The sequence below is a fragment of the Carassius gibelio genome, chromosome A21 (assembly GCF_023724105.1).
Source record: "Carassius gibelio isolate Cgi1373 ecotype wild population from Czech Republic chromosome A21, carGib1.2-hapl.c, whole genome shotgun sequence".
Lineage (NCBI taxonomy): Eukaryota > Metazoa > Chordata > Actinopteri > Cypriniformes > Cyprinidae > Carassius > Carassius gibelio.
In genome coordinates, this window is record NC_068391.1 from 9,338,392 (window position 1) to 9,360,177 (window position 21,786).

Genomic DNA, 21,786 nt, shown 5'->3' on the forward strand with positions numbered 1-21,786 from the left:
CTTGAGGGTGAGTAATTTATGGGCAAATTAAAATTTTGGGGTTTACTAACCCTTTAACTTTTATAAAGAATATGTCTTTGTTTTTGAGACTTTAGTCTTTGCAACTTTAGGGATCTTATCCGTATAATCCTTCTGTTGTTATTAGGACATGTGCATTACACTACGGCACTTCACCAGGCAAGGAATAAAGAGTTTTGACATCCAAAAGAAATTCAAGTGTTGATTTTGGTAGCATGCAATCACTCCACCACGCTCAGTCTCTTATCTCAACCCTCACCACGGCTTGCACTGGGCTTACCTGGCTAGGGACTGCAGTGAGCTGGCCTCCCTGCTGGACTTGTTGAACCTGCTGCTGTTGCTGCTGTTGTTGTTGCTGCTGCTGCTGCTGCTGTTGTTGTTGTTGTTGTTGTTGTTGCTGCTGCTGCTGCTGTTGTTGTTGTTGTTGCTGCTGCTGCTGCAATACTCTCGCCTGCTTGTATAAATTAAAGTAAATAGGAAGGTATAAAAAGAAAAGGTGAACCGTGCATCTTACCTGACCACATCAATCAAAACGTGTGTCAATAATAGGTGTAAAAAGTGTTTATTATCCATTTTGCATTCTGCTATGGCAACTGAGCTTTACCTGTATTGCCTGCTGGAGTTTCAGATGTTGCTGCTGTTGGCTGAGTGAGTTGATGGGTTGATGCTGTCCGGGAGCCATTTGTGCTAATGACTGGGGCACCATGACTTGCTGCTGCTGTGAGTGAGGGGCCATCTGACCCGCCACTCCCTGAGCCTGTGCCTGGGCTTGACTTTGAGCTTGGACCTGGGCTTGGACTTGAGCCTGAACCTGGGCTTGAAGATGCTGTTGCTGCATTTGGGCCTGGGCCTGGGCCTGGGCCTGGGCCTGAGCTTGAGCCTGAGCTTGAGCCTGGGCCTGAGCTTGGGCCTGAGCTTGAGCCTGGGCCTGAGCTTGAGCTTGAGCCTGAGCCTGTGCATGGACCTGTTGTTGATGCAGTTGCTGCTGCTGCTGCTGCTGCTGCTGTTGTTGTTGTTGTTGGTGGTGTTGTTGTTGCAGTTGCTGCATTTGTGCTAACTGCTGCTGCTGCATTCTTTGGTGCAACTGGAGTCAAAGCCATTAAAACAATGAATAAATGAATGAATGAAGGAAGGAAGGAACTTAGCTTCCACTGGGTATTGACGGATCATATCCATTTGATTCCAATTCACAAACTCAATTAAACCAAAAGCATAAACTAAACAGGGAACTGTGAGATTTAGGACATTACTACAATATTAAAAGGTGCTGTATATAGGATTGACACTAAGTGGTAGAAGTCCAAATTCAAAATATTGGAGAGGGTTTTTTCACCCGGCCCCTCCTCCTTAGACTTGTGACACATACAGGTTGTGGACACCAACAAGAACGAGCACACTTGACAATGAATGAAATTAAATGAAATACGCTGTGTTTTACGCCAACGTGCAACCCGGGGTGCCGAAATACAATGGGGTAACCTTGCAGTGGGCAGGTTTCACAAATCAAAAGAGAGACCGACATTCCAGCCCAGAATGCACATTTTCAAAGGAGAACAACTGGCTGTAGCATTGATTTTCAGATAAACAAGTATGTTAACTTAGCATGTTTCTTAAATATATGCAAACATATTATGGAATTTTTATGCTATAGTAGAGTCAAAAACTTACATACAGCACTTTTAAAGGTTAAAATAGCAACACCCTCCAAAATCAATAGGCTATATGTCGAACATCCTGTTTAACAGAATACGGAATACACAGAATATGCTAGAGATGTTGTCATTTATAGAAACAAATTAAATAAGACAAGTTAGGCATTATGTAAATATTTATATTTCAAAAAGAAACTGAAGTAGAAATATAATTTTATAATTAAAAAGCTGAAGTACTGCCTTGTGTACAATTTAAATGTTTTATTTAAAAAAAATTGATTACTGGATGGCAGGTGTGCTACAAAAAGTGTTTATTGAAGTTATTTTCAAACAATCAACATAAAACAGCATACAGTAGATGGTTCATCTGAAAAATTAACATTTAAGATTTAAGATCTAAAATTAAGATTAAGATTTTAAAAAATAAGATTAAGATTTAAAATTAAGATCAGTTAAAACTGATTAACCAATATTATCAACCCAGCCCTAGTTTTCACAGATTATTAGACTAGATTTTGAATGTTTTTCTCCCAAAAGAGGGGAAATTATCAGTGATTACGAATTAAATTTTTATTTTTCATCATCATCAAAAAAATAAATAAATCGTAACTATGGTTACAGATGACTTGGAACAAGTTGTAAAATTATGACAAATTATTAGAGAATTTTCTGTTTTCATTAAACAAACTCTTTTATTCAAAAGACACTCATGCAGTATTTAAACAATCATCACATTAATCTTTCCATTCTCCGTTACCTGGTTCTGTTGTTGCTGCGGAGTCTGCGCCTGCTGCTGTTGTTGATTTTGATGCTGCATTTGTGGATTCTGATGGTGCTGCCTTATCTGTTGGAATTGCATGGCAGTCTGCATAGTTCCTGGCTGCTGAGGCTGCATGGCTGCCTGTTGCTGAGGCTGGAACTGCTGAAACTGAATGGATGGCTGCTGTTGCTGCTGCTGCATCATAGGCATCTGCCCAGCAGCCCCTGCTGAGATTGAGATAGCATCACATGTAATGTATGGGAATTCAAAATAAGATTATTAAACACACTTTCTCCAGTCAGCTGACAGCTACTGAACTTACCAGCCTGCTGGCCTCCCGCTACGCCCTGCATGGCATGTTGACCCATTTGCATTTGCATTTGCCCCATACCACCCATTTGTGCACCAGGGGGCCGTGGTCCAATGCCAATAACTCCAGGACCACCTCCACCCACTCCTGGTATAATTTGCAGGGCATTCATGGGGTCTAAAAATAAACATATATTTTTTTAATTTGGCAGAAAATGAATTCTTAAGGTTTAAAATAGCTCGTTAAGTTTACCAGGCCCACCTTGTGACTTTTTATCTGCAATGAAAAACAAACTGATCAATATACAGTACACATTCAAACATCACAGCTAAAAGAAAAAAAAAGTTGGCTACTTACGAATGTCTCTAAAATGAATTATCAGTCTCGCAACTAAAGACAAATACTCCTCCTGTTAAAAAAAGGATAGTGTATTTATTACACTTTTAACAATTGTATACAAACAAATCTGTTCTGTTGGGAGTGTAGCATGCATATTTAAAAGTAATACTTACTCTGGTCTTTGCCTTGATAAAAACATGGTTTTCCATGTCAGTGCTGGACTTTGTGTGAGCAGTTCCTGCTTTTCTCATGGCTTCATCTCTGCAATATAATAAAGCAGAAGTCTTTAATCACAACTGATGCATGACAAACAAGAAATGTTACCTATTGTTTACTGACAATCAATCCTTTAAGAAATATCAAGAATATGAGCACTATTAGAAGAGCTGTTTTCCATTTAGTTATTGCAACAATTAAACATTTAATAGCAAAAAGACTAAACATTCTATGAGAGTTTTTAAACATGAATTCTGAAATGAATTGTATTGTTATCTTAGAAGTATTACTCTATAGAATAGTCTTACAAGCTTTGAAATTATTCAAAGAAATTCAATATGTTATCAACATATTTAGCTGTATTTATGAATGTAACATTTTGCAATAAAATACTTATAAATTTACAGGTATAGTTCAGCCAAAAATTTAATTTCTTACCCTTAAAATTTACTTTTTCCAACAAACCTGTATGAATTTCTTTCAGCTGAACACAAAAGACGATATTCTGAAGAATGTTGGCAACCTAACATTTGATAGTAGCCCACTTACTAACATAATATGAGTTAAATTAATTTCATAAATGAAGCACTATAGAAGTCAATGGTTACAGTCAAATGTTTGGCTACCAACATTCTTACAAATCATTTTTGTTTAGCATAAAGAAAAATCATACAGGTTTGGAACAAATGGAGGGTGCAAGTATATATTTAAGAAAAATATGTTATGTTTATATATGAAATATATTTATAAATAATATTAAATATAAGAATATAAATATATACATATATTGTATATACATGTAAATATTTTCTAAATATATACTGTATGTGTGTATTTATATATACATAATCAATAAATACAGTATACCTACATACATTATGTAAACAAAAAAAATTATTTTAGACGCGATGAATCGTTTGACAGCAGTAATTTCTTCAAAGTGATGATAAAACGAGCATTTTGAGGGACTAGGAAGTGAAGTATAGCCATGTATGGTGTCCCATACTCGGAAATTGTGCTCTACATTTATCCCATCCAAGTACACCCACACAGTAGTGAGTAGTAGTGAACACACACCCCGGTGCAGGGTAGCCATTTTCGCGGCTGCAGCCGGGGAGCAGTTGTGGGGTTCGGTACCTCGCCCAAGGGCACCTCAGTGGTACTGATGGTGGAAGACAGCGCTGGTCATTCACTCCCCCACCCACAATCCCTGCCGGTACCGAGACTCGAACCCGCGACCACTGGGTCACAAGTCCGACTCTCTAACCATTAGGCTACGACCGCTCCGAAACTATTAAAAGAGCTTATTACGAGCCTTAAGAAACTTAATAAATTACAAAGACTGATTTAATATCTTAAAGGTTTCCTTTTGCCGATGACATGTTGAACAGTATTTATATCTGCAGACTATTTCGCTTGTAACGTTACATATTTATAGACTAATATTTAATGAGGCTAACTTTATAATAGCTAGCCACACAGCTAAACAAGCTCCAAACAACCTCCAAAAATGTAATCCCATTAAAGGAACATAATACCGTGATCAGATTGATAACATTTATAAATACATATACAGTCTATTAATGAAGTTTCGACTGTGTTTGACAGATGTGCTGGTACCATGTCCGAGCATCAGTTAGTTAGCAGCTAACTAGCTAGGTTTGCAAAATGCGCTACTATAAATCATACACAAAAAATATATCTGTATACTTACATTTGGGCCACTACTTTCTGTCGAAAGGCTGGGCTCCTCCAATCACTATCAGTACCGGTGACCTCCATAACTGATAATGCCGAACAACGTTGAACAAACTGCTTCCAGTTTGTGTTAGCGATGTTCGAATCTTGAATGCATCACCTTACTGAGTCGGATCTTTTTAATGAATCGGTTGAAGCCGCTTATACACATTCGCTAAAGAATCGTAGCTACTGTAACTGAACGATCCGTCTGATTTGGTCTGAGCGATTCTCGAGTCTATTCACGAATAGCAGAGAGAGAGAGAGAGAGAGAGGGAGAGAGAGAGAGAGAGAGAGAGAGAGAGAGAGAGAGAGAGAGAGAGAGAGAGAGAGAGAGAGATGATTTTATTTTATTTTTTTGCTTAAAGGGTTAGTTCACCCAGTAATCAAAGTTATGTTATTAATAACCCTCATGTTGTTCCAAACCAGTGAGACCTCCGTTCATCTTCAGAACACAGTTTAAGATATTTTAGATTTAGTCCGAGAGCTCTCAGTCCCTCCATTGAAGCTGTGTGTACGGTATAATGTCCGTGTCCAGAAAGGTAAGAAAAACATCATCAAAGTAGTCCATGTGACATCAGAGGGTCAGTTAGAATTTTTTGAAGCATCGAAAATACATTTTGGTCCAAAAATAGCAAAAACTACGACTTTATTCAGCATTGTCTTCTCTTCCGGTCTGTTGTGAGATTTCAAAACACTGAAGTGTAGTGATATCCGGTTCTCGAACGAATCATTCGATGTAACCGGATCTTCCTCAACCAGTTCACCGAATCGAACTGAATCATTTGAAATGGTTCACATAAGCATTAATCCACAAATGACTTAAGCTGTTAACTTTTTTTTTATGTGGCTGACACTCCCTCTGAGTTAAAACAAACCAATATCCCAGAGTAATTCATTTACTGAAACAGTACACTGACTGAACTGCTGTGAAGAGAAAACTGAAGCTGAAAAACCGAGCCGAGCCAGATAACGAACGAAAGATTGACTCGTTCTCGAGTCAAGAACCTGTTGCATCGGTTTTTGGATCACCAGTAGTTCTTTCAGACAGTTTGATTCAATAAACTGGTTGAAAAAAATGGTTCACCGTTTCTTTTGCACTTGACGTAATGACGTCATTTGCGATGATTGCCCTTGATTCAAGCCTTCGGTTTACCTGCGCTCATAACATTAGCACAGAATCAGTTCAGAATCGATCACCAAAAAAACAGTTTGGTTCAGACGCTCTGTGTGTCGGTCTGCTTCATGCTGAATCACACAACACATGCGCAGTATCATCAGCTCCTCGGTTCACAAATCGGACGCGTCCAACAGAAACAGTTCTTGGCTTGAGAATGAGTCAATCTTTTGTTCGTTATCTGGCTCGGCTCAGTGTTCATCTTCAGTTCTCTCTCCACAGCAATTCAGTCAGTGTACTGTTTGAGTAAATTAATTACTCTGGGATATTGGTTTGTTTTAACTCAGAGGGAGTGTCAGCCACATTAAAAAAGTTTACAGCTTAAGTCAGTTGTTTTATTAATGCTTATGCGAACCGTTTCAAATGATTCAGTTTGATTCGGTGAACTGGTTGAAGAAGATCCGGTTACATCGAATGATTCTTTCGAGAACCGGATATCACTACACTTCAGTGTTTTGAAATCTCTCAACAGACCGGAAAAGAAGACAATGCTGAATAAAGTCGAAGTTTTTGCTATTTTTGGACCAAAATGTATTTTCGATGCTTCAAAAAATTCTAACTGACCCTCTGATGTCACATGGACTACTTTGATGAGGTTTTTCTTACCTTTCTGGACATGGACAGTATACCGTACACACAGTTTCAATGGAGAGACTGAGAGCTTTCGGACTAAATCTAAAATATCTTAAACTGTGTTCCGAAGATGAACGGAGGTCTCACAAGTTTGTAACGACATGAGGGTGAGTTATTAATGACGTAATTTTGATTATTGGGTGAACTAACCCTTTACTAATTATTTATCAGTTTTATTAAATACACATATAACCCGTTGTAAAAAACTGTATTTTATTAAACGCTTTTTATGTAGAGATACAAATGAATTGCATTTTTTAAATGTAAATACAATTGCTGTAGGTTGAAAAAACTTTATCTGAGCTGTCTGCAACAAAGTGAACTAATACACAATAAATGTGTAGTTCTATTAACATTAAAATAAATTCAAAAGAGCAAGTATATTGTTTGCACATGTTTATTTACATTAAAGGCAAAATAACTTAAATAATAAGAGTACAAGTATAGATCTGGAACTGCTTTAAGTCTGTCTAAATATAATTTGGTACTTGCAATGTCTTCTGGTCCATATCCTTTCCTAAGGAAGGTGTGCTAGACACTGATTTACTAATATATTTTACTATTGTATTGTGGAGTGACACTTTCATAAACTTTTCTATAATATTCTGATTATTAAATAAACGTGCAAACAATATGCCCACTTTTGTGAATTTATTTTGACGTTAATTACATTGTGGTCGCTGTCGCTTTAATACCACCTGGTTTATACATGTTGCTGCTGATTGGGCTGACATTTTTGACACACCCACCAAACAAGAGAAAAGTTTTCAAACATCGTTGCACTCTTTTACTGTCTATGGTTGCACACCGTTTCCAGGAAATCAGATGTTGTTCAAACCGGAAAAAGTAGCAAAACGTTGTGCACCGGTTTTAGCTTGAACTTGCCCCTGGTTTACGAGTGACGTGATTGCCATGGAACGGTTCTTTGAAATTAATTGTTCGAAAGAACCGATTCGCAGAAATGGGCCTGGCTTCCAAAAAACAAGTTGGCAACACCTACGACTACTGATGAATGGAGAGAGCTGCTGCAGATATTCTCAAGGTCTGTTCTATATAGATAGATAGATAGATAGATAGATAGATAGATAGATAGATAGATAGATAGATAGATAGATAGATAGATAGATAGATAGATAGATAGATAGATAGGTAGATAGATAGGTAGATAGATAGATTCACTTCAATGCCTATGTACAGTTGTATGTGACTAATACAACTTTAAATGACTCACTTACATGGTTAACATTACATTATTTGCAGCCCCTTAATTAAAGCTGGTTCTCTCAATAACCCCGTGGCATCTGTCAAATTATATATCCCCAATTTATATCATGGCTAAAGATTATTTTAATTTCTTCATTAGTGAATCTGTGTTGATTTAGTTTCACAGCAAGATATTATAGATTTTGTTAGTATTTTGATTTAGTTTTTGTATAGGCCATTTTAATTTTAGTGACAATTTTAATCATTTTGTTGTGTTTTTGTTATTTTTATTTTGTTATTTTTTTAATATTTTAAAATAATATTTTTTCGTCAGTATTCATTTTAGGAAGTTATCTTTTATTAAGACAAACTAAAAGAAAACAAGAAATGTTAAATGATAATTTTTTTTTTTTTTTTGTTAACTATAACTCTGACATGAACTTAGTAGCACAATTTAGTTAATCATTGAATAACTGACTTTTATTTTCATATGTGTGTTAGCTCTGGGGTGTGGTTATTAAGCAGACAAGCCATGGGTAACGTGAAAAAAAAAAACCTTCCTTCCGCATTTTTCACACATTGGTTGAATGTTGGCTGCTTGCCCAGAGTTCACTGTATTTTCATTTACTGTAGTATTATATAAACATATTTGTTTGTTTTTTCTCATTTGGTGGCCATGATCAGTACTGAATGTTGATGGCAGGCAATTGACCATTCAAGTCCTTGCTGACCCCTTGTTGCATCAGGGCCCTGTAACTTTGGTTTACAGTTTTACTTTGAGACTTACAGTTGTGTGACAAATACACTACATTCTTGTCATATTCTAGACAAAACGCTGCAACTTCATGTGAGCAGAAGTTGCCATGGAGACTGATGAGTCAGTATATGATATCAGTATATGATATAATAACTAAAAAATATTATATATATATATATATATATATATATATATATATATATATATATATATATATATATATATTGTATTGACTTTTGTTTTTGCCTAAACAATGTGCACATCTTTGAAAAGGATGTGATGTAATAAAGCAGTGTAACAGTAATGATTCAGTATCCTCTAGTTTTGAAAGGAATTTGAAGATGCATTGAGGGTGTATGTAATATTTTGAAATTTGTGTTAATTCATTCAAAAACGATAGTTTTTAAAGGGCCTTAACCAGTAGGTTCAGTTATAAGGCATTTTTGGTTTTGTGTGATCTTATACATTTCTGGCAAGCAACAACTTTGTGACTAGCCATCTCTGACCTTTTGTACAATTGGCGTGTGTCTGTGTGAGTGTGTGTGTATGTGTGTGTCTACTTGAGCAAAGACTCATGTGTCCATTCAGATTAATTCCCACCTTGCGGGAGTGTTAGAAGGTTTCTCTTTTGATAATGTCAGAAGAATTTGTTGCACCATTGATCCAAGCAACAATCTGAGAACTGGAGATGCAAGACATTATGAAATTATTTTGAATCTATTAACATTCAAGACTCGAGGTGATGTTGCCAGGCTATGCGCAAGTTGGAGTTTCATCCGGCATTATAAAGAGCTTTTCTTTATTAAAAGGAAGAAAATGAAATAATCCTTGTATCTTGTTAAATTATTTCAGTATAATTGCTGTTTCTTTTTTTGTATTTAGTAGGGCTGTCAAATGATTAATCATGATTTATCACATACAAAATAAAAAAATGTGTTTACATTAATGTGTGTGCTGTGTATATTTATTATGTATATATAAATAAACACACACACATGTATATATTTTGAAAATATTTACATGCGTTTACATGCACACATTTATATAATTTATATTACATATAAATACATTTAATATACAAATACAACATATTTGTCTTAAATGTATACATGCATTTGCGTGCATTTATATATAGCTACATAATACATTTACACAGTACACACACATATGAAAACATAAACTTATTTAACATGCGATTAATTGTTTGACAGCACTAGTATTTAGGATGACAAAGGAAGTGTTTTCTAAAAACGTAGGAAACGCAACATAATTTGTTCATATCCACAGATGTAATGTTTCTGAATAATGGCCTGTTCACACTATAATAATAGCTATAAATGTATAAAAACAAAAATTAAAGCCTTTTTTTACTCATTGAAATTGTATTTAAACGTTTTTTAAATTAAGTAGCCTACGGTTAAACATAGAAACGTTTTTGGCTATTCGATACTTAAAATCTTCACACAATATCCATATTTTTATTAAAGTAGGCTTATTTTTACACCTCAATTGCCATGTCAACATCAGGTCTCCAAATGAAATGTGGGCCATCCAAATTTCGACGACAACTATAACTTTAGCAACTAATTTGACAACGTTCACATTATTATTCACACTAGCTACACAATCTCCACAGTCAGTGCCTTATATTTCTCATTATTCGCAGTTCAGATCTTTTGAAATGGCGCGTCTCTGCAAGCCACTCATTTTATTCTTCCTTTTAAGTAACAGCCGCTCTAGGCGCTCGTGATGGGTGATCAGACAGACAGACCGGGAGCGCGCGCAGAACCGCCCTCCAAGACGCCATTTCTCGGACGGTGTGGGGAGCTGAAGCAGCTTTTACACCAATCCTGGGAAGGAACAGAAAACACAACAAACAGATTTTTTGTTTTGTTTTAATCATCTTGGTCGTCTTGTCGCTTGGCACCATTGAGCCTCATATAGGGAAGCGCCGCGCAAAGGACGGAAACTTTCTGTTGTGAGATTATTTCAGAAATTCGTTGTGTGTGAAGACGTGTTGCGGGCCGCCATTTTTGTTACAGCCTTCGAAGTCTGTTGGGAGTCTAAACAAGAGACCGAACTCTTTCGTACTTTGGTGTATTAACGAAGAAGGACAAGTTGTTGGACGTGACCGCCATATGTCGTCTTGAGTCGTCATGCGGAGCGATTTATTAATAAATTATGGCGTTGTTTTCCTCATCTTGAGCGGACGGTGAGTGAAAACGGCTAACGCTAGCTGGCTACCGCATTATATTGTCTCATAAGCTGCAGCTGCTTTCACGGAAGAGAGAGCGTAAAGGGGAACTTTAATTCTAAACACGTATTTTTGGGTTCTTTGCGAACTTTTGGGGTTGTTAAAACCTGTTCTTAGCCCGTCGTGATTCTTGTGTTGCTGGAAATTTAGCGATGCGCCAAAGTTGGTTGACGCCAGTCGCAGCCTGTCTGGTCAAACGTCAGGTTGCGGTTCAGTAGGACTGTCGGATCAAAAAGTGGTGGCTCGCTCGCAAGAATAAGCGTTTGTTGTTTTAATTTATTGCTTATTTCTGTTTTCTTTTTCGAATAAATCAACTACAGTTGTATTTTAAGCAAACATGTCGTCTGCACGGTTCGACTCCACGGACCGAGCCAGCTGGTATTTCGGGCCGGTTTCGAGACAGGAGGCGCAGAATAGGCTACAGGGACAGAGACACGGGATGTTTTTGGTGCGAGATTCGTCCACCTGTCCTGGTGATTATGTACTGTCAGTGTCCGAGAACTCCAAAGTTTCTCACTATATTATCAACTCTTTACCAAACAAGAGATTCAAGATAGGCGACCAAGAGTTTGATAATCTACCTGGTCTTTTGGAGTTCTATAAAATACATTATCTGGATACGACCACCCTGATAGAGCCAGCACCAAGGTAAGAGCTACATTTCGTTTTGACACCGTCACACCATCCACCCCTTTTCTCACCCATGTACATTTCCCTCCCTTTAGTTGCTATGGCAAGCCGTTTCAACATTCATTCATTAAAACATTCATTCATTAAAACGAACTAGGATCTCTTTTATATTACCAGTTCTCGTTTTTATTTGAATTTAAGATTAGCATCTCTCAATTTCACAAGTGACTGTTAAAGAATTTTACTGATTAATAATAGCACTGATGCTAGCTGAAACTAGTCGCTGTGTCGATTGTGACAAGTAGTTCTTAGGTGCTGGAACATTATTATGTGTTAGTTATTAGTAAGTTACTTTGTACTAGTGTATCATTACAACTGCTAACAAGTTGTAATTAAACAATCAGAATACCCACTTTATAAATGATTAAATATGACACATAAAAAATTGTTGTAACTAGTGAGGTAAAAAAAATATTACTAGTAATACAATTGGAAAAAGCTGCTAGTATCTTGTAAGTATGGTATCTTATGAATTAGTACTAGTAAAACTGAAATAGCAGCAATTTGTAACTAACAAAGAGCGGTTTAGCTTCAAAGAAACTGCAGATTCATTATTACAATTAAGAAAAGGTCCATAAATGGCAATAATATAGGTTTGTTGACACAAGACACATGGTTAGTTAAAGCCATGTATTCAGTTTAACAGACAAAATGCATAACTATTACATCTTGTGATCTTATTTATTATAGTATGAATATAATATTTGGCAGTTTTGTATGGCCAACCAAAATTGGCATCATTTAGAAATCTTCGCCAGCTAATACACTTACTGTAAATTGGGAAATGTTCTGATCACTACTGCCTTACGTACTCGTTATTATTAAATCCTATAGGTGTTACTGGTTTTAATAAGTAACTGTTAGAACAGCTTGTCATAGCTTTGCTGGTGTTTCTTCACATTAATTCTTATCCTAATTATTGGCAAGCTGAAAGTGGTCATTTTAACATAACTGTAATTCCCCTGAATTTCCTTCCTGTTTGTTTTAAAATGTTCTCATTGAGCTTTGCTTTTATAAGAAATTCAGTCATTCCTATTTAAGATACCAGGAAGTTAACTGTACATGTGAAAGTGCACATTCAGAAGTGGATTGGATATTACAAAAGACTAACCGCCTAGCAAGAAGTGGAGTTAAGCATTTCCCCTTTGATGTGCTGTTAAAAATCCTCTTTTTGTTTTTGATTATTCAATTCTAAAAATACTTGCATCATTGTATTACAGGTACCCCAGTACCCCTCTGCCCAGTGTTCCTATTCAGCCATCTGGGGGATTCGGAGATGAGAACCAGGAGTATGTGCGGACTCTTTATGACTTCACTGGTAGCGATGCTGAAGACCTTCCTTTCAAGAAGGGTGAAATCCTAATTATTCTAGAGAGGCCGGAGGAGCAGTGGTGGAGTGCCAAGAACAAAGAAGGCCGAGTAGGCATGATTCCTGTTCCCTACGTAGAAAAGCTGGTGAGGCCTTCGCCTCATTCTGGTCAGCCTGGCCATGGTTCACGCAATTCCAATAGCTATGGCATCCCTGAGCCAGCACACGCCTATGCTCAGCCTCAGACTCCATCACCCATTACACCTGGCGCTGTCATCAACCCACTGCCTTCTGTGCAGAATGGGCCAGTAATAGCGAAGGCGATCCAGAAACGAGTGCCATGTGCATATGATAAGACCGCTTTAGCCCTAGAGGTAAGTAACTAACGTATGGATTTACGTAAGGTGAATCTACAAGTTTCTCTTGTTTTATTGATGAGGGATAATAATTATACCCATTAAAACCTATACCATAATTTCTTTCCTTCACTTTACTAATTACAGTAGGTAATACAGTAATTCAGTAAGTGTGTATTTTTGCTGGCTAATCGATTGGTTGATTTATAGCAATACAAGATACAGGACTGGCTGTCATAGACACGTAATGAAGCTATTTCTCTATGCTTTTTAACTGGTGCAGTGATTAGACATTTAAAGGGATTTTACCTATCATTACTTGTGGTCAGATGGTCCTGATAACATGGAAATGTGAAATGACCAATATTTTCTCTTGATGACACATTTGTCAGCTCAGTTCTATGTTTTTGAGGGACTTTCCTTAGACAGAGCTACTGACATGTTAGTGAAAAATAAAGCTTAAAATCCAAAGTATTTCTTGCGGTCTTTCTTTACTGTCTTTTTAATAGGTTTTTAATGTCTTTTATTTTTTATAGTTTGCAGTTTGCGTGTGCCGCACATCTGTAAGAACTGTAGCACAGAGGCTCAGTTACTGATCATTTTTGAGTAGAATTTATTGATGGTTTGTTCAGTCTCTAGAATGAAATTCCATACTTAGTCATCATACCTGGCAAGTTCCAGCACTCCTCTGTCGTTTCTACATGCAAGGCCTTGTTCATTTGTAGAAAACATTGCTTAAGCTATGTCTTAGTCAGCCTGAGAATGTGCCAGTTGATTCAGGGTGGTGCAGGAAAGAGGTGGAAAAACTCATGGATATGTATTTACATTGACATTTGCCCCCAATTTTTTTTTTTTTTTTTTTTTTTTTTTTTTACACAATTATTCCATCTGTATGCTGTATTTTACATATAAGTGCAGCTTGTATATGGAAGCAAGGATTATTACAGTTTGCCTAAAGCAAAATGGTCTGATTTAGAACAGCTATTTGAAGCATTTTGAGTGAGTGAAGCATGATGGTTAATATGCAGAGTCCTGTAAAATTGGTGTCAAAAGGACAATTTTATAATGGTTTTGAATGTTTAACATGCTTCAATAATGATTTTTCATAAGTGATATTTTCATTAGTGTTTTAATAGGTGTACATGGAAACTCTGTACTGCTTTATGCACTCAGAGAATTTGCATATCTATGAAAAATCTTTTGTTCCTTAGAAATGATTTCTGCTGGGTAGGACATAATCTTTTCCCCAGGCTTTCCCTGGATTTTATAGATTAGGGTTTTATAAAATTTCACAGTTCTTTTTTATGAAGCCAATAGACTTTTTATCTGCCATACTAATAAAAAAAAATATTCTCTCTATATATATATATATATATATATATTCATCCTGTTTTTTTTCCTCACAGGTGGGCGACATTGTGAAAGTGACTAGGATGAACATCAACGGTCAGTGGGAAGGGGAGGTAAATGGCCGGAGAGGGTTGTTCCCTTTCACCCATGTGAAAATATTGGACCCCCAAAACCCAGATGAGAGCGAATGATCTGGGCCATGCGCTGTCAGCCCCCCGTCAGCTTGCCGGCTGCCCCATCGAGTCACCACCGGTATTACGCTTGCCTGCCTTGGGGCTCAGCTGTGGTGCATTTCTCAAGCAAACCATTTGCGTGGCTTTTGACTGTTTACAGCTCCGAAATCAAACGGTTCTTAACCCCCCTCACCTGGTTGGTTACAGGAGAATCAGTATTTTTTTTTCTGCCCTTAATATTCTATTATTTCCACACATCGGCCATCTGTACCTGTGACATGGTGAAATGAGTCCTCAAACGTGACCTTTTTGCAACTCTCATGCAGTTTTCTGTCATTAACTTTAACTTTTGCTAGCTTAAAAATATGTTAAGAAAATGAAATTATACCCTCTGGTTTAATTGCCAACTGTTCACTTAAAATTGAACTTATTTTGTCTTTTGTTACATTTTGTTACACAGAATCCTAGTGATACTGACCTTTGGTAATAGCCATGACTTGAAGATAAAGGTAGTGTATTGCAGAGGCAGGTTCTTAGTAGCAACAACTGCACCACTCCTGATTGACCTTAGAAACAGACTCACCATTTAAAGAATTTTTTTCCTCAACTAGTTTGTGGGACTAGTCTACTGTAGCCTTTTTTATTTGTGCCATAATAATTTATCTGTAAATTGCATTAGTAGTGTAGCTAGATGGTTGTGGCTAGACTCTCGGGGGATCTTTTGAATGGTGAAGGGCTTGTCTGTGGATCTTTTTGCATCTGATTGTGATGCCTTCGATGCGAGATTGGGTCTGGGGAGAGTTAAAACGCACCTCATCTTTTCCATTGGACAAGCTGGAAATGTTACCTGTGCAATCATGAGCTCATCTCTAGTGGACTGAATTTAAGTGTCTGATTCTCTCATTCAGTAAAGGTCTGGATCTTGCGCCATTTCTTGATTGTTACTGTACATCACAAGGTCTCTGCTTTAACTTTTGACGGTTTCTGCCCAATTTTGACTCCTTAACCTTATATAAAAATAAAAAAAACTGTATTCAGTTTATTTTATTAGCCAGGTGTTGAATCAAGCATTTACTGTGTGTTGAAATAAACTGGCATTTTCTAAAAAGGGATTTAAAAAGCCTGCTGGTGGCCTCTGTGCATGACCTTCTGGCCAAGAGGGTTTTCCCTCTTAGGTTAAATGCTGCTTCTTGTCATGTCTTTTATTTCTGTCTGTTGATTTTCTTTGTTTTTCCTTTTTGAAATGAATTCACCTTTGTCCGGTTTACATCCTTAGCATCAATTTAAGGCTAATAGACCAACCCTATCAACCTATCTTATAGCAGAGCTCCAATAATTTAAGTTCAAATACTTAAGTTTTCCTTTTTTCCTGAGGCTTTAACAGTATTACTGTTTATTGTTTCACATTACAGAATATCCATGTGGTCTCATTTGTTTAATGAAAAATTGTGCCTTTTATTTTCTTACATTTACATGTTAATAATATTTCCCATGGTTAACACCCGTGCTGGTCTTACCCATTATGTACAGAACGAGTAAATAAAATTTATGTCGTCTACTCTGCGAGTGTATGACCAACTTTGTGTTTATTGGCTTGCCATGGAAAGTCTGGAATATTAGGGGATATTGTAAAATTGTGATTTTCAAAAATGGAAATATCAGAATTTAATACAATTATAAAACGTTTTGGACATTTACATAGTGAATACTATTGTTTTCTAGTTATAATGTGTTATTGTTTACATCCTAATTTTATAATTAAAATTGGTACCAGACATACAAATGAATATCCTAGCAGTTCCTAATACATTGAATCCTAAAAAAAAATAGTAAACACAAATGGCTGCTCATGAAAAGGTATTTTTAAAGAAGTAGTAGAGCTAGCTCATCCAACAATGAAAAATATCATTATTTACACACCCTCAATGTGTTTCAAATCTTTGATTTCTCTCAGCTCTTCAACACGAGATAAAATGTTGGTAAACAAACAGCGGAAGTTGGTGGCTACCATCTATTTTCCAAAATACTTCAGCATAAAAAAATAAACTCATAGAGGTTTGGAACAACTTGAGGGTGAGTAAATGATGGCAGGATTTTCATTCTTGGGTAAACAATCTCTTAATGGGAACCCCGTAAACAGAAGTTCAAATATCTTTCTGGAGTCCTAAAGTGGGTCGTTTCAAAGCTTCTGTTTCTACAGACAATTTCTTCACCCAATTGGTGACGTACCAGCCTGTTTAGTATCTGGAACAAGAGGTTGGTTGTTCCATCTCACTTGAATTTTTTTATTAGCAGTTGTGATTGTGACCGTGCCCTGGAGACAAGACCTAATTAAAGAATTTTAATGAAGTGTCCAAAAAAAGAAACCCTATGACCTACAGAAAGTTATGAAGGCCAAGCTTTGCTTTTTTTCTTCTTCAGTAAATCAGGAACCATTCTTTTTGAGTATATATGCCTTGTGACCTTTATGTATGCATCAACATCATCACAACAGTTCAAACTAAATATGTAAAATGGGTTCATTATTGCTCAGGTTCTTTTCTCAAGTAATTGCTTGTGTTTCCTTTTCTGTTGGCATGGCAGTCTTTCCCAGCTATCCTAGGGCACTGTATAGCAAATGTTGACAAAGGAATATTTGGGGGAAAGCCTGTAGACCACAACCTGGAGGCCAGATAAGTATTATTTAAAAGTAAAATGTGTAATTTCTTTGCTGCTATAACAAACAACAAACGACTCTCCAGTCTGATTGAGCAGCTATATCATTTTCCTAAGGCTCTAGTGTTGCGAGTCACATTTACATTTTAGTAGATTACAAATCTGGTATTTCCCATACAATATGGGTGGTTCCAGCCAGAATAAGATCCAAACTGGACCAGACTAGTTTGTCAATAGTCAAAAGAGTGACTAATAGGACATGATAACATTTGTTGATTCAATGTGAATGATGAAAGATGGGAGGAATAAAATTGTTATGATGTAGAAATTACAGTGATCTCTGTTAAACCTGCAGTCAGTCCTACAGATTATTTAACATTTATATAACCTACTTTTGAAATATATCAAATGCCAGGTTTTGTTAATGAGGATACAGTCAGTCTTTAGCTAATTTTTATTTTCAGGGCCTTTTAGATGATTGTGTTGGTCTTAAGATTCTCACAAACAAGTGCAGATAAGCTTGACAGCATCAAACTATTACTCCAGGACTGTGTTTCCATTCTGGGAGCCTGACAGACACTGCAACGGAGGAGCTAAAAATAAAGCGAATTGCATAATCGTTGCTGGGCGTCAATATTTATTTACTGATATATATTTAAGGGAGCTTGTAGGAGGAGATGCGGATTTTATGTCAGCTGAATCAGAGATACAAAAGTAAAAGTTTTCCAGATTTATATATATATATTCCCCCCAAAATAAATATATTCACTCTCGGGCCCTTGGATGTAGATGAGTTCCTAACAGATTTTGTAGAGATTTTGCATTACATCATTTGCTCAACAATGGATCTTCTGCAGTGAATGGGTGCCGTGAAAATGAGAGTCCAAGCAGCTGATATAAACATCAAAGTATTAAACAAAAATCCAAGTGTCTCCAGTGAAGTGAGAAGTTGATGGTTTGTGTTAAATTAATCTATTTTTAATCTCATAAAATTCAAAGTCCTCTATTAGTATTATTCCTTTCTCCAGTGAAAAAGTGGCCTTGTCTGAATCAGGAGAGAAATATGCACAGATCAAGCACTGTTTACAAAACGAAGCAGTCCAAAACAGTTCTAAACAAATATGTCAGCAGATGTGAAAGGACTGAACACATTTTTATTATGCATTAAGCAATTGAATTTTTGCCAGAACTATTAATTTAAAGTCTGATTTATGATTATATTTGGAAAACACTGGTTGTGTATCACTTATGTAATATGACATGGAATGGAAACATCAACTGAATAAAATCAAGAGTTCACCATATGTTCCATAAAAACTGCAAGTCTGTCCAAACTTTTCACTTGAGCAATACTGTTGAGTGGCTTTATAGTGACTTTTTAAATTTATTTTATTAATAGTATAGGGTTTACTCTTCATCTGCAAGTTTCTGCAAAGTTAATTGTGCATTTTTAAATGTGAAATCACTCATTAGAATTGATGGAAATGGATTGTTTTTTTTTATAACCATCACTGGGCTACAGAAACTGTGGTCGATGAATGCCCATTTTAGCCCATTAACAGTCTGTCCCAAGGATGATTCTGCTGCTATAGATTGAACCTTACCATTATAAGTGGCTGACTCACTCTTAAAGTGCCAGCCCATATCAGCATAAAATGGCACTTTCGAAATATGAAACAAAAATAACATAAAGATTTGCTCTATCACTTTGCATCTCAATTTCTCTTTTCTGTTAAGTGCTGCAAGGTAAACCTCATCTAACAGGCAATCTGTGCAAAAAGTATTTTTGTGCACAGAACAGCAGAGGCACTGATGTCCTATATTTAATCTTTATTAATCTCAGTCAGTTGATCCTTCACCACATCTGTGCAATGTAATTATTTAGAACATTTGAGTAGGAACAACCAAAAAAGTATGTTTCTTAGTACCATCTTATTTTAACTACTGAAATGACAGAAGAAACTTGAAAAGTCAGCATTTGGGAGTGCTGACGATTAAACATTTACAGGACATACGCCACTGCCTTCTGCTGTGGAAATGAGGCCATGTTGAGTTATGACACCCCACTGGCTCTCCGTGGGATCTGGGTCAGATATAGAGTCAGAACTGCCCCTGGGATTTTGATTTCTGCTTCTCTCTCTATACCATGTGCCCTCACCTAATAAGAAACTAAAATGAGGATCATGTTTTACAATCAGCAGGGTTAAAGCATCATTAGGCTATAATAACATAATCTGCAGCTTTGTAAAATAAAATATATACATAGCCAGTAACCTCAGTGAACACTGAATGACAGTGTTATACAATGTATCTAATTTGAGAAATAACAGGCCCAGATAGATGGGATTCATATAACTGAAGTCTGTGGTATAATAACTGACCACATCTTGTAGACTTCTATCTTATGAAAAAAAAGTCTCAATCTAAACATAGCATTAAACACCAAGCCGGGGTTATTAAATATCACAAGAGGTGAAGATAAATAATAATTCATAGTTTAATTTATATAACGCATATCTATGACTCATGGACATTTTACTGTAGCAGTAGATCAATTCACTTATTTTTGTACTACTTTAGTGTTTAAGGCAACCGTTTTTCATTCTTTTTTATAGAGCCATAGACATTAAGGTTTCAAACAGTATGTTTTTCTGAATTATTTCTTTAATAGAAAACAAAACATTATTTTTTTCCAATTCATGAGTGAAATTCTCGCGATATTTCCGCTACCTGAATAATCTTTTAGAAATATTGCCATCTGCTGGTGAAAGAAAATGTTCCAGTCGGTCTTGCACCACATCTGTTATCTTAACTTATTTTACATATCTTTAAGATTTATATTGTTTCGGCAGAAGAAACGTTAAATAATAATAATAATAATAATCGAGTGTGACGGAATGAGGTATGTTATCTTTGAACAGCTCTCTCTTCAATCCTGCACCCAGACACAATAATCATCCACGGCGCGCCCAGTGAACCAAAGGCATAATCAATCAATAACCAATCAATAATTACACGGCTATTGCCCTTTGTTATTACCATTGCTGTAAAGAGAATTTCTCTCTAAACGAGTAAGATCTCTAACACTTAAAATAAATATTGGGCTACATCCAGTTAGCAATTATTTTATACAAGCTATTACGATTAGAGATCTGTTTATATATTGTATTTTCAGTTCTATCGCTCCTCCTCACCCTACCCTTCTCTTTTATGGTAAGCAATACTGGTTATAAGTGTATTTAGACCTAATGCATTTATATTGAAGTGAACAACAATCTCTTAAACAGTACAGAATTAGAGCAGGATACATTAAATTAGTTTTTCAGATGGTGGTCTTGTTTTCAAAATCTTGATATTGAATTGATGGAAACAACTAAAACTATACTGTCTTAAATAGCAAGAATGATTCCACCTATCAAGAACGGTTAGACATTTTGGCCAGAACTAGCTGTGGAAGTAAGAGTTGACTAAGAGGAAGTAAGAACTTTTGTGGTTTTCTGTTTGAACAATAACCCATGAACATCCTCACTGTGATAGACTCACATGCTGTAGCCTACTGTATGAATGTACATGGGCTAATTAGCCTACTTTACAATTCAAAACATGTTTTTTTTTTTTGTCAAAACAAATCTAGTTGTATAAGACTGAAACATTTAAACAGGCATAATAAGTTTATATTTAAAGACATTTATTGTAATGGGGTGGATGCCAATTTTTGTTACTTGACAGTATTTGTTTTGGCTCTCAGATTCATGATGGCCTTCTCCATAAACCAAGATTTCTCAAACAGATTTGGAATAAAACTTGTATAAAATTTCAAACGAAATGACTCCAAGTATTCTGTACTTTCCATGACAGACCAGAAAATTATGTAATGCTATATGTTAAACATTAGATGGCAGTATTGGGTTGATTTAGTAAAGAAGTTTGGTCACTCACCCATTCTCACCATGTCACTGTTTAACGGTACAGTAACAGTATGTTTACATTGGCCTTTTTAGCACTACCTTTAAAAGTGCTGCTTTTAAAAATTGATGGCTCGCTAATATCTTACTTGTGTCCTATCTCATATCATAAATTGTGTTTAGGATTCTGAAATGCTGGCAGCCCTTCCAGACTACTTTTTAAAAGGTACCCAGCTTTTTTGAAAGATCTTTAATTACTGAACAACATTGCAACATCATTGATCAGTAAGAC

General features: G+C 36.3%; 3 protein-coding genes across 7 annotated transcripts in view; 2 read left to right on the top strand and 1 right to left on the bottom strand.

Moving 5' to 3' along the window:
- The window catches only part of LOC127942070 (60S ribosomal protein L17), a 184,241-nt gene that overhangs the window by 130,500 nt on the left and 31,955 nt on the right, over positions 1-21,786 (top strand). The window lies entirely within an intron of this gene.
- LOC127942066 (mediator of RNA polymerase II transcription subunit 15-like) lies at positions 140-5,183 on the bottom strand. 4 transcript variants are annotated; one of them, XM_052537615.1, is made up of 8 exons: positions 5,010-5,183; positions 3,253-3,340; positions 3,098-3,149; positions 2,993-3,016; positions 2,753-2,917; positions 2,428-2,654; positions 623-1,102; positions 140-472 (listed from the first exon to the last, which is right to left on the bottom strand). In XM_052537615.1, the coding sequence occupies exons 1-8, from the start codon at positions 5,075-5,077 to the stop codon at positions 254-256; spliced, it is 1,323 nt and encodes a 440-aa protein (XP_052393575.1). In that variant the 5' UTR covers positions 5,078-5,183; the 3' UTR covers positions 140-253. The 4 variants fall into 4 exon arrangements, with proteins under 4 accessions (XP_052393575.1, XP_052393573.1, XP_052393576.1 ...); XM_052537613.1 differs by having other exon boundaries at positions 150-472; positions 2,428-2,657; positions 5,010-5,179; XM_052537616.1 differs by having other exon boundaries at positions 151-472; positions 2,428-2,657; positions 3,002-3,016; positions 5,010-5,179.
- On the top strand, positions 10,562-16,497 carry LOC127942068 (crk-like protein). Its single transcript, XM_052537617.1, has 3 exons — positions 10,562-11,704; positions 12,967-13,429; positions 14,818-16,497. Exons 1-3 carry the CDS (start codon positions 11,394-11,396, stop codon positions 14,950-14,952), a joined length of 909 nt encoding a protein of 302 aa, XP_052393577.1. The 5' UTR covers positions 10,562-11,393; the 3' UTR covers positions 14,953-16,497.